General features: G+C 35.8%; 1 protein-coding gene and 2 long non-coding RNA genes across 3 annotated transcripts; all 3 read left to right on the top strand.

Annotated features, from left to right (window-relative positions):
* Positions 1-3,080: 3,080 nt before the first annotated feature.
* LOC130989794 (uncharacterized) lies at positions 3,081-6,644 on the top strand. The gene is made up of 3 exons (XR_009090753.1): positions 3,081-3,570; positions 5,843-5,902; positions 6,408-6,644. It is a non-coding gene; the product is annotated as an uncharacterized LOC130989794 (long non-coding RNA).
* Positions 6,645-9,615: 2,971 nt separating this feature from the next.
* LOC130989793 (cytochrome P450 72A397-like) lies at positions 9,616-12,207 on the top strand. Its single transcript, XM_057913891.1, has 5 exons — positions 9,616-9,974; positions 10,380-10,600; positions 10,783-11,027; positions 11,169-11,556; positions 11,624-12,207. Exons 1-5 carry the CDS (start codon positions 9,701-9,703, stop codon positions 12,047-12,049), a joined length of 1,554 nt encoding a protein of 517 aa, XP_057769874.1. The 5' UTR covers positions 9,616-9,700; the 3' UTR covers positions 12,050-12,207.
* Positions 12,208-12,974: 767 nt separating this feature from the next.
* LOC130989792 (uncharacterized) lies at positions 12,975-14,482 on the top strand. Its single transcript, XR_009090752.1, has 2 exons — positions 12,975-13,465; positions 14,182-14,482. It is a non-coding gene; the product is annotated as an uncharacterized LOC130989792 (long non-coding RNA).
* The last annotated feature ends 1,235 nt before the right edge of the window (positions 14,483-15,717 follow it).

The raw sequence follows: 15,717 nt of genomic DNA, 5'->3' as shown, positions 1-15,717 counted from the left end.
AAGTGTATCACCTTGGGGTGCACCTGTACTTTTTGTGAAGAAAAAGGATGGCACATTGAGAATGTGCATAGACTATAGGGAACTGAACAAAGTGACACTGAAGAACAAATATCCTTTACCAAGGATAGATGACCTCTTCGACCAGCTCAAGGGAGCAAGCGTGTTCTCGAAGATTGATTTGCGGTCTGGTTATCACCAGCTGAAAATTCGACCAGAAGACGTACCTAAGACGGCATTTCGAACTAGGTATGGCCACTACGAATTTGTAGTTGTGCCATTCGGGCTAACTAATGCGCCAGCCGTGTTCATGGACCTCATGAATCGAGTGTTCCATCCGTATTTAGACAAATTTGTCTTGGTATTCATAGATGACATCCTGATCTACTCGAAGAACGATAAAGACCATGAGGAACATCTGAGAATTGTTCTAGAAACGTTGAGGACAGAGCGCCTTTATGCCAAATTCAGCAAGTGTGAGTTTTGGCTCAGCGAAGTCACGTTTTTAGGACATATTGTATCATCAGAAGGGATTAAAGTGGACCCTGAAAAAGTGCAAGCAGTGCGCGAATGGAAATCGCCTACTAACCCTAATGAGATAAGAAGTTTCTTAGGATTGGCAGGTTACTATAGGAGGTTTATGGAAGGATTTTCCAAAATTGCAAGGCCAATGACGCAACTACTCAGGAAGGGAATAAAATTTTCTTGGACAGAGGAGTGCGAGAAGAGCTTCCAAGAACTTAAGGAGAAGTTAACTACGGCACCAGTGTTAGCCGTCCCAACAGCTGATAAGGAATACATGATCTACACAGACGCGTCCAAAAATGGACTTGGTTGCGTGCTGATGCAAGAAGGAAGAGTGATAGCATATGCGTCACGACAGCTTAGGCCACATGAACTGAATTACTCGACTCATGATCTGGAGTTAGCTGCAGTGGTGCATGCGCTGAAGATTTGGAGGCACCACCTATATGGAGTTAGGTGTGAAATATTCACAGATCATAAAAGCCTGAAATACTTTTTCGAGCAAAAGGACCTCAACATGAGACAGAGGAGATGGCTCGAACTAGTGAAAGACTATGACTGCGGTATTAACTACCACCCAGGCAAGGCCAACGTAGTGGCTGATGCATTGAGTCGTAAGACCCAATCTAAATTGGGAGCTCTCATCACTCGAGAGACGGTGCTCATAAGGGAATTTAGCAAAATGAGCATAGAAGTGGTTAAACCACCAGAGACGATAGCAAGCGTTGTGGCAACAGTACCTAACTTGAGGAAGATGATCGTAGAAGCACAAAGAAAAGACGGGAAGATGGAAAAACTACGGGAAGCAGTAAGAAAAGGAGGCGTCAAGAATTATCAAGAAGCATCAGATAATGTTATCCTCTTTGAAGGAAGAATATGCATCCCCCACGATGATGAGCTTAAGGATAAAATCATGAGTGAGGCTCACGATACCCCTTATACTGCCCACCCAGGCAGTACTAAGATGTATCAGGACCTAAAGAAACACTTTTGGTGGGAAGGAATGAAGAGAGACATAGCGTCATTTGTGGAAAAATGCCTAGCATGCCAACAGGTGAAGGCCTTACATCAAAGGCCATATGGAAAATTACAACCGTTGGAAATTCCAGAATGGAAGTGGGAGCACATAGCAATGGATTTTGTGACCAGTTTGCCCAAAACAAAGAAAGGAAACACTGCCATTTGGGTAATAGTGGATCGACTCACAAATGTGCTCATTTTATACCAATACCGATCACACATGGATCAGACAAGCTAGCTCAGTTGTATGTTCGAGAGATTGTACGCTTACACGGTGTACCAGTGTCGATCACTTCAGACCGAGACTCAAAATTTACTTCTAGATTTTGGATGAGCTTACAAAAGGAGTTAGGCACGAGGTTAAATTTCAGCACCGCCTTCCACCCGCAGACAGATGGGCAGTCTGAAAGGACAATTCAGACCCTCGAAGATATGTTGAGAACAGTGGTGTTAGATAGAGGTGGAAGTTGGGAAGTAGTGCTGCCGTTGATTGAATTTGCCTATAATAACAGTTACCAGGCGACTATCGATATGGCACCATATGAGGCATTGTATGGAAGAAAATGTAGATCACCACTTTATTGGGATGAAGTGGGTGAGAGAAAAGTTTTAGGACCAGACATGGTAAATGAGATGGTTGAGATAGTCCGCCAAATCAGAGGGCGAATAAAGGAGGCGCAAGATAGACAGAAATCTTACGCTGATGCACGCCGAACCGAATTACAGTTTGAAATAGGAGACAAGGTCTTCCTAAAGGTATCTCCTACCAAGGGGATAACTAGGTTTGGTGTCAAGGGAAAACTTAGGCCCCGATTCGTAGGACCTTATGAGATTTTGGAAAGAATAGGCCCAGTAGCCTATAGGTTGGCATTACCGCCAAGTTTTGGAAACGTTCACAATGTTTTCCACGTATCACAACTCAGAAAATACGTTTTCGATCCAAAGCACATAATCCACCAAGAAGAGATGATCCTTTGCCCAGACTTGAGTTATGAAGAGAGACCAGAGGCCATTCTAGATCGAAAAGTACAACAACTCAGGAATAAGGCAATCACATCAGTGAAAGTCTTATGGAGACACCACGGACAAGAGGAAGCCACGTGGGAGCTTGAAGACAAAATGAAGGATAAATACCCCGAACTGTTTTAGAAGAATTATGCAAATTTCGGGACGAAATTTTTGTTAAGAGGGGTAGTATGTAGTGACCCGCTCTTTTATATATTTTAAATCCAGTAATGAGTGTGTATTTTTGTTCATCAGTGAATGAAAATGGATATTATTCTGATATGAATTCAGCTTATGATCCTGAATTTATATTGTTAAAGCAGTCAATGATATTATTTCAGAGTTATAACTGACTTAGCAAAGTCACGTTATTTATTTAAGCGAGATGGAATTAGATTTTATTCTTACTCAAGTTGTGGATTATTTCAGACTCGTGAGTTAATTAAATCTGCGGATTTAATTTAGATATCAGATCAATGAACGAATTAAATCTACGGATTTAATTTAGATTAATTTTATAACTTATCGTTTTTAGTAAGATATCACATGTCGAAATCGGGATTTATTTAAATAAACAGTACAAGCAAATATGAGCACGTGATTCACTTTACAGTTACAGAATCACCGAGTCAGAGAAAATACATCAATAATTCTCCTCTACATTTTTTTTTCCTTTCTTTTTCTTCTCTTTTTCTTTCCATTAAACTTTGTTCCCCAACTTCTATACACCACTATCATTATGTTTTTCTTTCTTTTTCCCCACCATTACACTCAAGTCTTCACCAATGAATTATTAGTATCAACCCCAGCCAACAAACTCCCTACTTCATTCACTGTCCGTCAAGTTTCAAGGGGAGTAAAGTACTCTTCTTCTTGCCAAACTTCAAGGAGGTAAGCCTTCTTTGAATTCTCTTTAATGCACTCAGGATTCCACCTACATTTATGAACAGCAACTTGGTTATTTCAGTTCATTTTGCTGCATATAATCCAACAACGAAACAGCCATTCAACAAGACATTCAAGGTATTTACACTATTCCATTCCTTCAATGCACCCACATCCATACCAGCATCATATCAGTTTCAAATGATAGATGACCATAAGCTTGAAAAACTTAGCAAAGTTACATACTCTATATGAAATAGCATCAGTTACTTTCCTGTTGTATTCATATCTATAGAGCTCATAGCAAACCACATATGCGAACCCATGAATTATGGCATTTCACGGAAGTAGTATGATTCATACATTGAAATATTACCACTGTACAACCAAAGCCATGAGAGCTCCCATCATGTAGCAACATGAATCAAAATACAATAGCAGGGGATAGAACAAAGACATCTCACACTCTATAAGGCAGAACACCAATCACTATACTTGTATGTAAGAACTTAAGGGACTCAACATACTAAGCACAACAAGGAAAATCAAGCTTTACAATAGAGTAGATGGAGACTTAGCTTTTAGAGATGAGGGGCGCTGCTCTACTTAGTCAAGCCGAGAGACGATATCTGGGCGGCGACTCGCGAGAACAGCAGCGTCGACGGCGTCGAACGGTGAAAGGCAGACGACTCCCGACCTCGGTGATGGCCCTCGCCGATTGGATTGCAGCAGCGGCGGAGTACCCTTCGCCCAAATCCAGCAGCAGCGGCGTACTCTTCTCGCCGGTTGCTCAGTGACAGCACGGCGGCGATGGAAGGCTTAAGCAGCGGGCGGCGGCAACGCTCCTCCAGCAGGCGCTGACCACCGGACGAGCAGCTGCAACTCCAGCCGGCGGCGACTCCAGGCGAAGCAGCAGCCACTCCCAGACGACGACCAGCGCCGTTTGAGTCGCCGGATTCAGACAAGGATGTGACCGCGGCGCTGATTCCAGAGATAGGGCTCGACTGAGTTCTACGCGGAGAGAGATAGAGGACGTCGCCGGGGTTGGACGCGTCGCCAGTCGAAGCTGACCGGAGCAGTGACGGCTGGATGGCCGGAAAAGATGGAACCGACTGGATTTTGAGGAGCGTCGTGCGTCTGCTTTGAGAGAGAGAAAGGACCGAGTGTGTTGAGAGATGACTCGAGATGAGAGGAGTCAGGCGGCCTCGCCGGAGCCGCGACGGCCGACACCTCGGCTGGAGGCGGATCGAGAGAGAGAGAGAGAGAAAACCGAAGGGAGCGGCTCCAACAGAGAGAAAGAAAGAGAACAGAGATGGGGAGGAATTGAGGTAGAGAGAGAAGAGCTCTCAGCCGAATTTGGAAGGAAAAGGGGGAAGAGAATTGGGTGTTGGGCCATTACTTTGGGCTGGCTTATTTATTAATATTGGGCTTCTGATCTTATTTAAATGGCCGATTTTAATTACTGATTGGGCCTCCGATTTTATTTATATGGGCTTTGATTTAATTGTTGTTTTGATTTGTATGGGCTTCATTTAATTGAGTTGGACTTTATTTATTTTAATAATTGGGCCATTACATTGGGCCATTTCATTGGGCCGGAGTTTATTTAATTATGTTGGACTCCTTATTTGGGCTTCGTTTCAGTGGGCCGATTTTATTACAGTGGGCTTGAGTTGAGCTGAAAATTTGGGCCTTTATTTTATTTTCTTTGGGCTTCATAATTATTTATTTTTGGGCCTTGTTGTATTTATTATAATTGGGCCTAATTCAATTATTTTGCTTGGGCTTTAGTTTAATTCATTGGGCCTAATTTAATTAATTCATTGGGCCTAATTTAATTAAATTCATTGGGCTTTGTTATTTTATTCCGATTGGGCCTCCTAATTATTTTCTTTAGGCCTTGGTTATTTATTCAACTGGGCCCTAAATTTTTTTTTAATTACTTGAGTCCATGAATTACTCCAACTAAACTTTTCAATTTAATTATTGGAATGTCACGATTTATTTAAATCAAGCCCATATTTGTTTAATTAATTATTAGGCTGCCTTATGTTGAGCCTTTTAATTATTTAATCTTATAACATTACTATTCCTATTTATTAAGCCGAGAGATTTTATGAGATTATTCAGCGAATAAGCCGAATTAGTTATATCTTAGTAACGACCACGAAGGATGGATTTATTTAATTGGCGAATTAGAACACCCTAAGAGAACGGATTAATTTTTATCCGGCTTCATGAGACGAGACTTAGCTTTTGTTTAAATCCAATAGCTTGGATTAACAATAGAAATTCCCTGATTATTATTTCATAATAATAATTCATGCATAAGGATCATGCATAGTTAAATACACATTCTCATTTGATGATTTTATTCGAGCAATATCTTATTTATATTCTCGTAATAAAGGTCAAGCACGAGATTAATAATCAGTCAAGGAGCTACTGTACCACAAAAAGTTTCTAACAGGTGGGCATTACTTTCATATATATCAAATGAGTTTAAATGTTACGTTCAAGCAAGTTATTTCATGACTAAATTAATTGAAGTTATTTCAAATATTGTCTTGCCATAAAATATTTAAATTTCGGTATGATATCTATCTGATGTGACTTTTATCATGTAATCGAATTCGTGTCTTGAGCAGTTGATAGCTATCCTGCCAGGGCTAGTGTACACCAGTGACCGTGAGTCATCTAGCGGGTTGGCCGGTCAAGTGACCGTGAGAGGTGGCCACCTCTCCGGCACAAAGTTCCAGATATGATAGATTACAAGAGAACTTAGACTGCAGTCGAACTTTAAGAATCACAAATGAATTTAGTAAGCTTGGGCCTTTTAGCGAAAAACTCCCTTGCTGTACTGTTTAATTATGGCATGACAATTTACAGTTTTGAAGCATGTATTTTATACTTAGGCATACGTGCCCACTGAGTACTTTTGTACTCAAGCCCTGCATATATTTCTAAATGTGCAGGTTGAGCAGCTGCCGATGGTGATGAAGTGACGAGCGGGATTCTTTTGTCTTATTATGTATTAATGAACTCTAGGGTTACATGTCTTCATACATGTAATCAGAATCATATTCCGCTGCGTACTCAGAAGTTTTATGTTTATTTGGCTAAGTCAGAGATATCTGAACTTACTAGTTATTTGAGTCTATACGACTAAACTTCTGTTATATTATAAATATTCCTTTTGTTAAATTATGAAATGTGATTCTTCTTTGTTTAATTATTCCCTTTCTACCCCGTTTCTAATCTCCCTCCATTAGTCACGGTTTCCCCGGCTTAATTATCCTTAATTAGGACCGGTCGTGACAGAGAATGAAGTAAGGTTAGTGGAAAATCAATTGGAGATTATGAAATCGAATTAAGATTATAATTGGGGATTTTGAATCGAAGTAAAATTAATGAGAAATGAAATGGGGGTTTTGAAATCGAATTTTGATTAATGGGAAATCAATTGGGGATTATAAAATTGAAGTAAAATTAGTGCAAATACAATTGAAGATTATGAATTTGAAGTAAGATTGTGAAAAATTAATTGGGCATTATGAAATCAAAATATGATAAAAAAAATCTATATATATAAAAGGAGAAGTAAATGTAAATAAATTTAATTAGAGGGGTGTAATTGGAATTGGAGACAAAAGTATATAATCCATAATCAATAAAATATGATTACACTTTTGAAAAAATAAAAACAAAACTGCCAAGTAGTGAATCAAATGAAAGCCTCCGAATTACAATATTGCTAACAAACTAATTTCTTCCCTTTTTTTTTCTTTTTTTTTTTGAGAGCACGATATTCTTATTTTCATGCAATTTATGTTTTAGATAAAAATAAGTAATACTCCCTCCGCCCGCCAAAAGTATTCCACAATTACTATATTTGGCGTCCGCAAAAAGTATTCCACTTTCCTTTTTAAGTCATGGTCCCACCATCCACCTTCATATTTTATCCTTACAAACACTCTTTATTTTTACAAAAAACTCACCCCAAATTCAATCTCAACCACACATCTCATAAAGTAGTGAGACCCTTTCTCCACTACATCAACATCATCACACATTTTATTAAACTCTGTGCCCGGCCAAAGTGGAATACTTTTGGCGGGCGGAGGGAGTAGTATATTTGAATCACAAAATTATCATTAATTTAATTAATTTGATATATGATATGTAAAAAAAATATTTAAAATAAGTAAATTATGATAATTTAAAGTTTTAATTTATTAAATTATTTATATTTTTCAGTGATCATATTTTTTTAAAAACTAAAATCCATATTGCAAACTTTTTAAATTTTCCTTTTTTTTTAGTAATTCTAATATTAAATTTTCAAGTTATGTATTTTTGTTTATTTTACAATAAAATATGTCAACAGGAAATTTTGGGCGAAATGATTTTTTTTTTTTCAAAAGCCATGAAATGTGTAATTTTTTTAACTTATACCCTTTTTATTGCTTACACAAAACATAATTTTTATATTATTTTTGTATGATTTAATTTCATCTTGGATAATAATATGTACAATATGCGTCTTAAATATAAGAATATGTTTAATTTCACATATACAATCAATTATTATGTGATATGGGGGATATATTTTATAGTGTGTAATATTTTAAATTCTATTTTATTTATTTTTTACACAACATAATTTTACTATTTTTATTTGGTTTCATTTTGCATAATATATGCATCTTAAATAAAAGATCATGGAAAGCCATTTAATTTAATATATAAATAATTATAATTATATGAACCAAATAAACATTTTTTCATTTTTATTTATATATATATTTTTTAAAAATTGGGCATGTTTAGAATTTTCTTTATGTTTTTTTCTTCTTATTTTATCCTTTCCTTTTTCTTTTTAATTTCTGACATTTTGATTTATTATATTATGCATTTATATTTATTTTACGTATAAAAATTATTGATATGACATGATATCATTACTTTCAAAAGAAATTATAATAGAACAAAATAATGTAATACTATATAATAAAAATTATACATTATAGTTTATTTTATGAAGGAAATTATACAATGACCACAATACAAAAGAATGTCTGTAAAAGTTCTTTAGATAATAGTACTATTTTATCCACTTTTTGGTCATTAATCATTTATTTAAATTAAATAATATTAATAATAATTATAAATTAAAATCTAGCAATAAATAAATTACGTGAAGTTAACTAACCAAAATAAAGAAAATTAATGATTAATTATTATTATTATATAGTTTAATATTCGACATATGTTGCAAGTTAATAAAATTAGAAGTCAAATAGAGAAGATAATGTACAAGTTAAAACATAAAGTTTTCGAAATTCAAACTAGAATCAATTTTATCTTTTATAAGAAGGGAATTGAATCAATGTGAAAGATTATAAAATAAATTACGAATTTATACACATTTTGTAATTCTGATATTACTATTAAACTTTTTTAAATATATATCGAATCTTACTAAATTTTGCATTTGAGACTTTTCCAATTTTTTCGACGGTCGAAAATATGGTGCGAATACCACCACTTTATATTCTTCACTTCAATAATCTTAAAGTTTAGATTTACAATTCCTCTAGTCCAATATTATACAAATTATTCTCTAAATCACATCATTTTGCTTATACAAATTGGATTCTCTGCAAAAAAAAAAATATATATATATATATATATATATATATATATATACTAAAAAAAACATCACAATATATTATAAGAACACTAAAGCTGTACACAAATACTGCTGAAATAGAAATTTTATTAATAAGAAAAAGAAAAAAAAGAGAGACCAGATACAAAAGGAAACAAGCAAGCTGTACACAAATACATATGTTAATAACATTGACAATTTAAAATTAATAGTAAAACAAAATGCATATGTTTGTATATATTTATTTTTAAAATACATAGGAAGGCTATACAAATTAATAGGGACACGTGTAAGTTTTGTTGGGGGTAAGTGGTATTTGACATAACAGTTAAAGTTGTCAAACAATTGTTCGGTGGTATTAGAGTTAAACAACCCGAACCGGCCAACGAAAACCCAAAACAAAATGCACTTTATTTAAATGCTACGTGTCCTCAATCTAACGGCAATGTGTAATGCACATTAGGCAGGTAAGACTTTTCCAAAAAAAAGCAGAAACCCACCTAGGCTAAGACGCAGACGCTACATATAGAAGTACTAGAATTCTATAAATAGTAAGAGCTCAGTAACAGATACATAGGCTACCCATCAAAACGAAAAATGGAATCTGTGTATCAAATATTTGCGTCTGCTTTGGCGCTTGCGGCGTTGATATACACATGGAAATTACTGAATTGGGCCTACATCACGCCCAAGAGGCTGGAAGAAGCCCTCAGGAAGCAGGGGTTCAAAGGTAATTCCTACAAATTGGTGTATGGCGACTTGAAGGAACTGATGCGGTTGAGCATGGAAGCCAGGAGCAAGCCCATCAATCTTGATGATGATATCAAGAATAGAGTTGCGCCCTTTATCGTCAACGCTATTCACAAACATGGTATGCTGATTTTCTAGTTATTTATTAGAATCTTGCTCTGATTGGATGTTGAGATAGAGACATGAGGGTTTGATTAATATCTTTGATTTCTATGTCACCATATGTTGGAAAAGTAAAGTCTTGTAGCTTGATTAGAAATGAATTGGTTAAATTGTTTGAGATAATTTAAGATGGGGAGTGGATAGGGTTGCAGTATTACCATGTGCAATTCAATGATTTTCAGTGAGTTCATATCAAATTTAGTTTTGTTAAGTGATAAATGATGTCAGTGAGTTCATTGAGTGAGCTTTCTTTACAATTTTGTTGAATGTATCAATTGATGAATGCTCAGCTATCTTGAATTCAATTTGCAGCATCAAAATGAATTTCTTGTTTTCTTATTTGGGTAAATATCGATTTATCTAGGAAATGAGTCGTTTGTTTGGCTTGGGCCAAGGCCTTCCATTATCCTTACTGATCCAGAGCTAGTTAAGGAGGTGCTGACCAAGAATTATCTGTACCTGAGGCCGGAGAACATGAATCCGATGATGAAGCTGCTGCTACAAGGACTTGCGAGCTATGAGAAAGATGAATGGGCCAAGCACAGGAAAATCATCAACCCTGCTTTCCATCTTGAGAAATTGAAGGTTTTCTATTGCAAAATCTTGTTTTGTGTTTTCTTATAGTTGAGAAATTGAAGTGTTTTTCAGTTTTTGGCCAAATTGCTCTGTCATGTCAAGTTTATGTGTTTGAGAAGCAATTTTTTGAAGATTATGTTATAGGATAATGTGTTGAGATACGCTTTTTTCTTACTATTGCTCGGGAGCAGCTCATGATTCCGGCCTTCTATATGAGTTGTGATGAAGTTCTGAAAACGTGGGAAAAGAATGTTTCATCGGAAGGATCTTATGAGGTGGATGTATGGCCTTATTTACAAAATCTAACGAGTGATGCAATATCAAGAACTGCATTCGGTAGCAGCTACCAAGAAGGGAGGAGAATATTCGAGCTTCAAAGAGAACAGGTTGAGCACCTCATCCAAGCTCTGCGCTCTATATATGTTCCGGGATGGAGGTAATTACATTAGGAATCACAAAAACTAAAATCTTTAATGAAAAAGTTAGATCCCATCAAGAAAGATAGTAGTTCTATGTAGCTACATAGAGTAATCAGCTTCTTCATTTTCGTGTGGGATGTGTTTTCTCAATGCTGTAGATTCGTGCCCACCAAAAGGAACCGGAGAATGAAACAAATTGAAAGAGAAGTTCAGTCAACAATTCGAGGCCTCATTAGTAAAAGGATCGAGGCTATGAAGACGGGGGAGGCTAGACATGATGAGGACTTACTAAGTATATTGTTGGCGTCCAACTTCCTAGAAATCAAGAAAGGTGGCAACGAGAGTTTCGGGATGACCATAGATGCAGTAGTAGAGGAGTGCAAGCTGTTCTATTTCTCTGGGCAGGAGACTACCTCCGTGTTGCTTGTTTGGACACTGGTTTTACTGAGTAGATATCCCGACTGGCAGACTCGAGCCAGGGAAGAGGTTATGCAAGTCATTGGTAACCGAACGCCAGATTTTGATAGCCTGAATCAGCTCAAGATTGTAAGTAGCTTCCTATCAAACATGTTAATCTTATTGAGTAAACTTACCATGGTGATCTTGATTGCAGGTTACGATGATTTTGTATGAGGTGCTGAGGCTTTATCCGCCGGTGGTAGCTCTTGGCCGGAGAGCCAGTGAGGAAACCAAGTTGGGGAAATATACCTTACCAGCCGGAGTTCAGCTTTCACTGTCAACTATTGTATTACATCACGACACGAAAATTTGGGGAGACGATGCGATGGAGTTCAATCCATGGAGATTCAGTGAAGGAGTGGCCAAGGCACAAAAGGGTCCAGGTATATTTTTCCCTTTTGGCTGGGGACCTCGAATATGTATAGGGCAAGTGTTTGCAATGCTGGAGGCGAAAATGGCGATGGCCGTGCTTCTAAGAAGCTTCTCGTTCGAGCTTTCTCCGGCGTATACGCATGCGCCTCTCAATTTGATTACTACTCAACCTCAGCATGGTGCTCACCTGCTCCTGCACAAGCTCTAGATTTTCAGCGTTGTATAGCTATTATTGTTATAGTTGTTTCATAATTCTTCAACATATAGTTCTTCTTGATGCATAATATATTGTATAGCCCTTTTGATATTTGGACTTTATATTGCCATAAAAACAATAAAATCATTGCTCCAGATTAGCTTTCGTAACTGTTTTGTGCTCAACTCTCAGTAACAAATCATGCATGAAGCGGCTCAAATGTTATTACATAATCTCCGTTCATAGCAGGTTTCAATAGTTATAAGTATTTTTTTTATATTTTTTATTAGAGTTCGTAGAGTTTGTCTTTACTATAGCTATGCATGTTTAATTTTAACTTATGGTATGAAATAAATATGTGTGCATGTGTTGTCAATCTTGGTTCCTTCTTGTTTGTTTGAGAGAAAATATATATATATATATATATATATATATATATAGGGGGCCGCTCCAATGAGACCCCCTAATTTTAGTGAGATCTAGGCCACGATCTGGTGCGTTTATTTTGGCAATCCTATGGCTGATATTGTATCTAGAGGGTGATTTTTTTTCGCAGGGTTCGAATCCTAGAGGGAGCAAAATATTTTAAATTTTGTTATTCATCAGTATATACTGCGTTGTTCATCAGTATATACGGCCCTGTTCATCAGTATATATGTCTTATTCATTACGGAATTTTCTAAAATTTATTTTTCATCAGTATATACATCTTGTTCATTAGATATACGTTTTATTCATTAGTATTATATGTCTTATTCATTGTACTCATGTTACACGAAAAATAGGGGGTCTCACTGGAGCGCGCCCCTATATATATATATATATATATATATATATATATATATAGGGTGGGGTTAAAATAGAAACCCCCCTTAAGATGAAAACTAGGAACCTAATCTACACCAATCATCTAGAAAAAATAGATGGTTGAGATCATATTACAGATGCACAATTTAATTAATATTTTAAATAGAATTAAAATTGGAAGGGTAAAAATGTAATAATAGATTTAACAATTCCACGGCAGAATACCTATTCCTAATTCAGTTTTTTTTTCACTTTTTATCTAGGGCATCTCGAATCCGCCTCCTATGCATCTCGAGTTCACCGTCTGAGAAGAGTCACGGCGGCGATCTACGGCGTTTCCGGCGGCGGCGAGATTCTTGGTCGTCGGTCTGTAGCACGTAGCGTCTGAGAAGAGTCACGGCAGCCGATCTGTGCAAGGCGCGGCGACTGAGCAAGGCGCAACTGCCGTTCCCGGACGAAGACACAGGGTTCGGCGGTGAGGATTAAGTTGGGTCTTCGGCGTTCCCGGCGGAATCGGCGGCTTCGACGATCTGTAACAGGCGGCGGCGGCTTTGACGATCTGTAAATCAAGCGATTATTCAAGCGATTCGGCGTTTTTTTTCTTCAAACGATTCGAAACAGGTAAATCAATTGCATAGATGGTTTGAGTTATTGCATAGTTGTTGCGTAGTTTGATTAATTTTTGCGATTCTTGGATAGGTTTTATTTGATTTGCATAGATGAAAGATTTTGAGATATTGATGCATAGATGTTGGATATTGATGCATAGACGTTGGATTAGTTTCTGTATTACCTCTGTCCTACTTTTGGTAAAAATATCTGTCTCGAGCAAAGAATAGTTTACATATTAGAATTTGCAGTATAGCTTGTTGAGTTCGTATATAAACGGACAATATTGTATTGGTTTGTGTACTTGATCCATAAACAAGCTGATTTTAGTAGTAGAAACTCATATCGTGTGTGTTAATTTTTTGTATTCAAGTGCGATCCTCTCTCTCTCTCTCTATAGATATCAATACCATTTCGATGAGCTTCCAATAACAAACTTTCTGAGATTTCTTTTATGGATGAGCAGTGTACGTGTAAGCTATTATGCATATATTTAATCTCAAGATATATAGTAGTAATCACAGCATAATTCAGGCCAATTACAAGTTATGGTTATACATTTCATAACTGAAGCTGCAATCAAGCTCTCCCAAGTATTTTAGCAGATTAAATTTCTCCAAATCCTACTTTTATTGTTTACACACCTCATATCTTTGTTTTTTTTTCCTGGTAACAGCCTGCTTCATTTGCATTTCTTATCTTTTACTCATAAGTGTCTTATATTTCAGGGGCATTCTGATGCATAGATGTTTGATTGTTGGTGCATAGATGTTTGATTGTTGGTGCATAGATGTTGGATTGTGATGCATTGTTGTCAAACTTGATTGGATATTGATGCATAGATGTTGGATATTGATGCATAGATGTTGCGTAGTTTGATTAATTTTTGCGATTCTTGGATAGGTTTTATTTGATTTGCATAGATGAAAGATTCTGATGCATAGATATTGATGCATAGACGTTGGATTGTAATAAAAAGATTCTGATGTATAGATGTTTGATTATTGGTGCATAGATGTTGGATTATGATGCATTGTTGTCAAATTTTTTGAGGTTGTGACAACGTTTTTTTTTTTTTTTTTTTTTTTTTCTGGAATTGCACTTTTTGAGGTTGGTGCACAGACGTTGGATTGTAATAAAAAAAATGATTGCATTATTTTTAATCTATAATTCGGAAGAAATCTATACAATCTTAAAACATGGATTGTCCTTTACTAACAAAAGATAGAACATATAAACACTACAAAAGTTCCCCAGCGGCAATTAGTAAAATTCATCTATGCATCTATGCAATTATTACTTTGCAAAATCTCTCTTTTTCATTTGTTCTTCACCCATAAACAGTCTATATGCAAAGATGCACACATGCTTTTCTTCCCGACACATACAACATCATAAATTGAGTGTGAACATTTAAAAATTGAAATTCAAAGATTGTAACTAGAAAACTAAAATACTACAAATCTTTTGTGCAATACAAAATTTTTGCCATGCACCTAAACAATTAACACAACAAAAGAATAACTTAATTCAATTCTAACCCTTTATTTCAACTATGCATTTAAAATATTCGTATGAAGTAAAATCTTTCATAATGCAACAAGTAATTCGAACTATGCAGTTTACATATTCATATGTGCAAAACACATTTTTAACTATGCAATTAAGCAACTACATAATTTGATTATGCAACTCATATAAATTATGAACAACAATTGAAAGAATAATAATTAACACTGCAAAATAACAACTTCCTAAAAATCAAATCAACATTTAAATCATTTTTCAAAAAAATTCGAAAATAAATCAACTAAAACTGAGAATAAAACTAAATTAATAAATACCTTGAGTGTTCATCATGAAAAATTACACTACAACTGTCTTCAATAATAATTGATATTAAGAGTATAGGATATTAAGAGTATGGAAGAATAAAGAAGACTCGGAGAAAGAATGAGAGAAAATTAAGAACAGAAAATAAAAGATTAGACAAATGTAACCATTTCGTAAATATCATCTATGTTTAATTAGGTAATCCAAATCGTGCATATCATATAGGTTTAATTAAGTAATTGCTAAAAGACAAATGTAACCTTAGACTAATGGAAAAGTAAAAGAAACGGATGTCTACAACTACTAACCCCATTTTAGGCGTTGATTTTTCCAAATTAATCCTATCCATTAGATCTTCAAATTTAAAGGCTAAGATGTGGTTCCTAGTTCTCATGTTAAAAGAGGTTTTTATTAGAACCTCTTCCTATATA

The sequence above is a fragment of the Salvia miltiorrhiza genome, chromosome 6, assembly GCF_028751815.1.
Source record: "Salvia miltiorrhiza cultivar Shanhuang (shh) chromosome 6, IMPLAD_Smil_shh, whole genome shotgun sequence".
Lineage (NCBI taxonomy): Eukaryota > Viridiplantae > Streptophyta > Magnoliopsida > Lamiales > Lamiaceae > Salvia > Salvia miltiorrhiza.
Note: the sequence above shows the minus strand (reverse complement) of the source record. Positions and strands in the feature narration are given on the sequence as shown.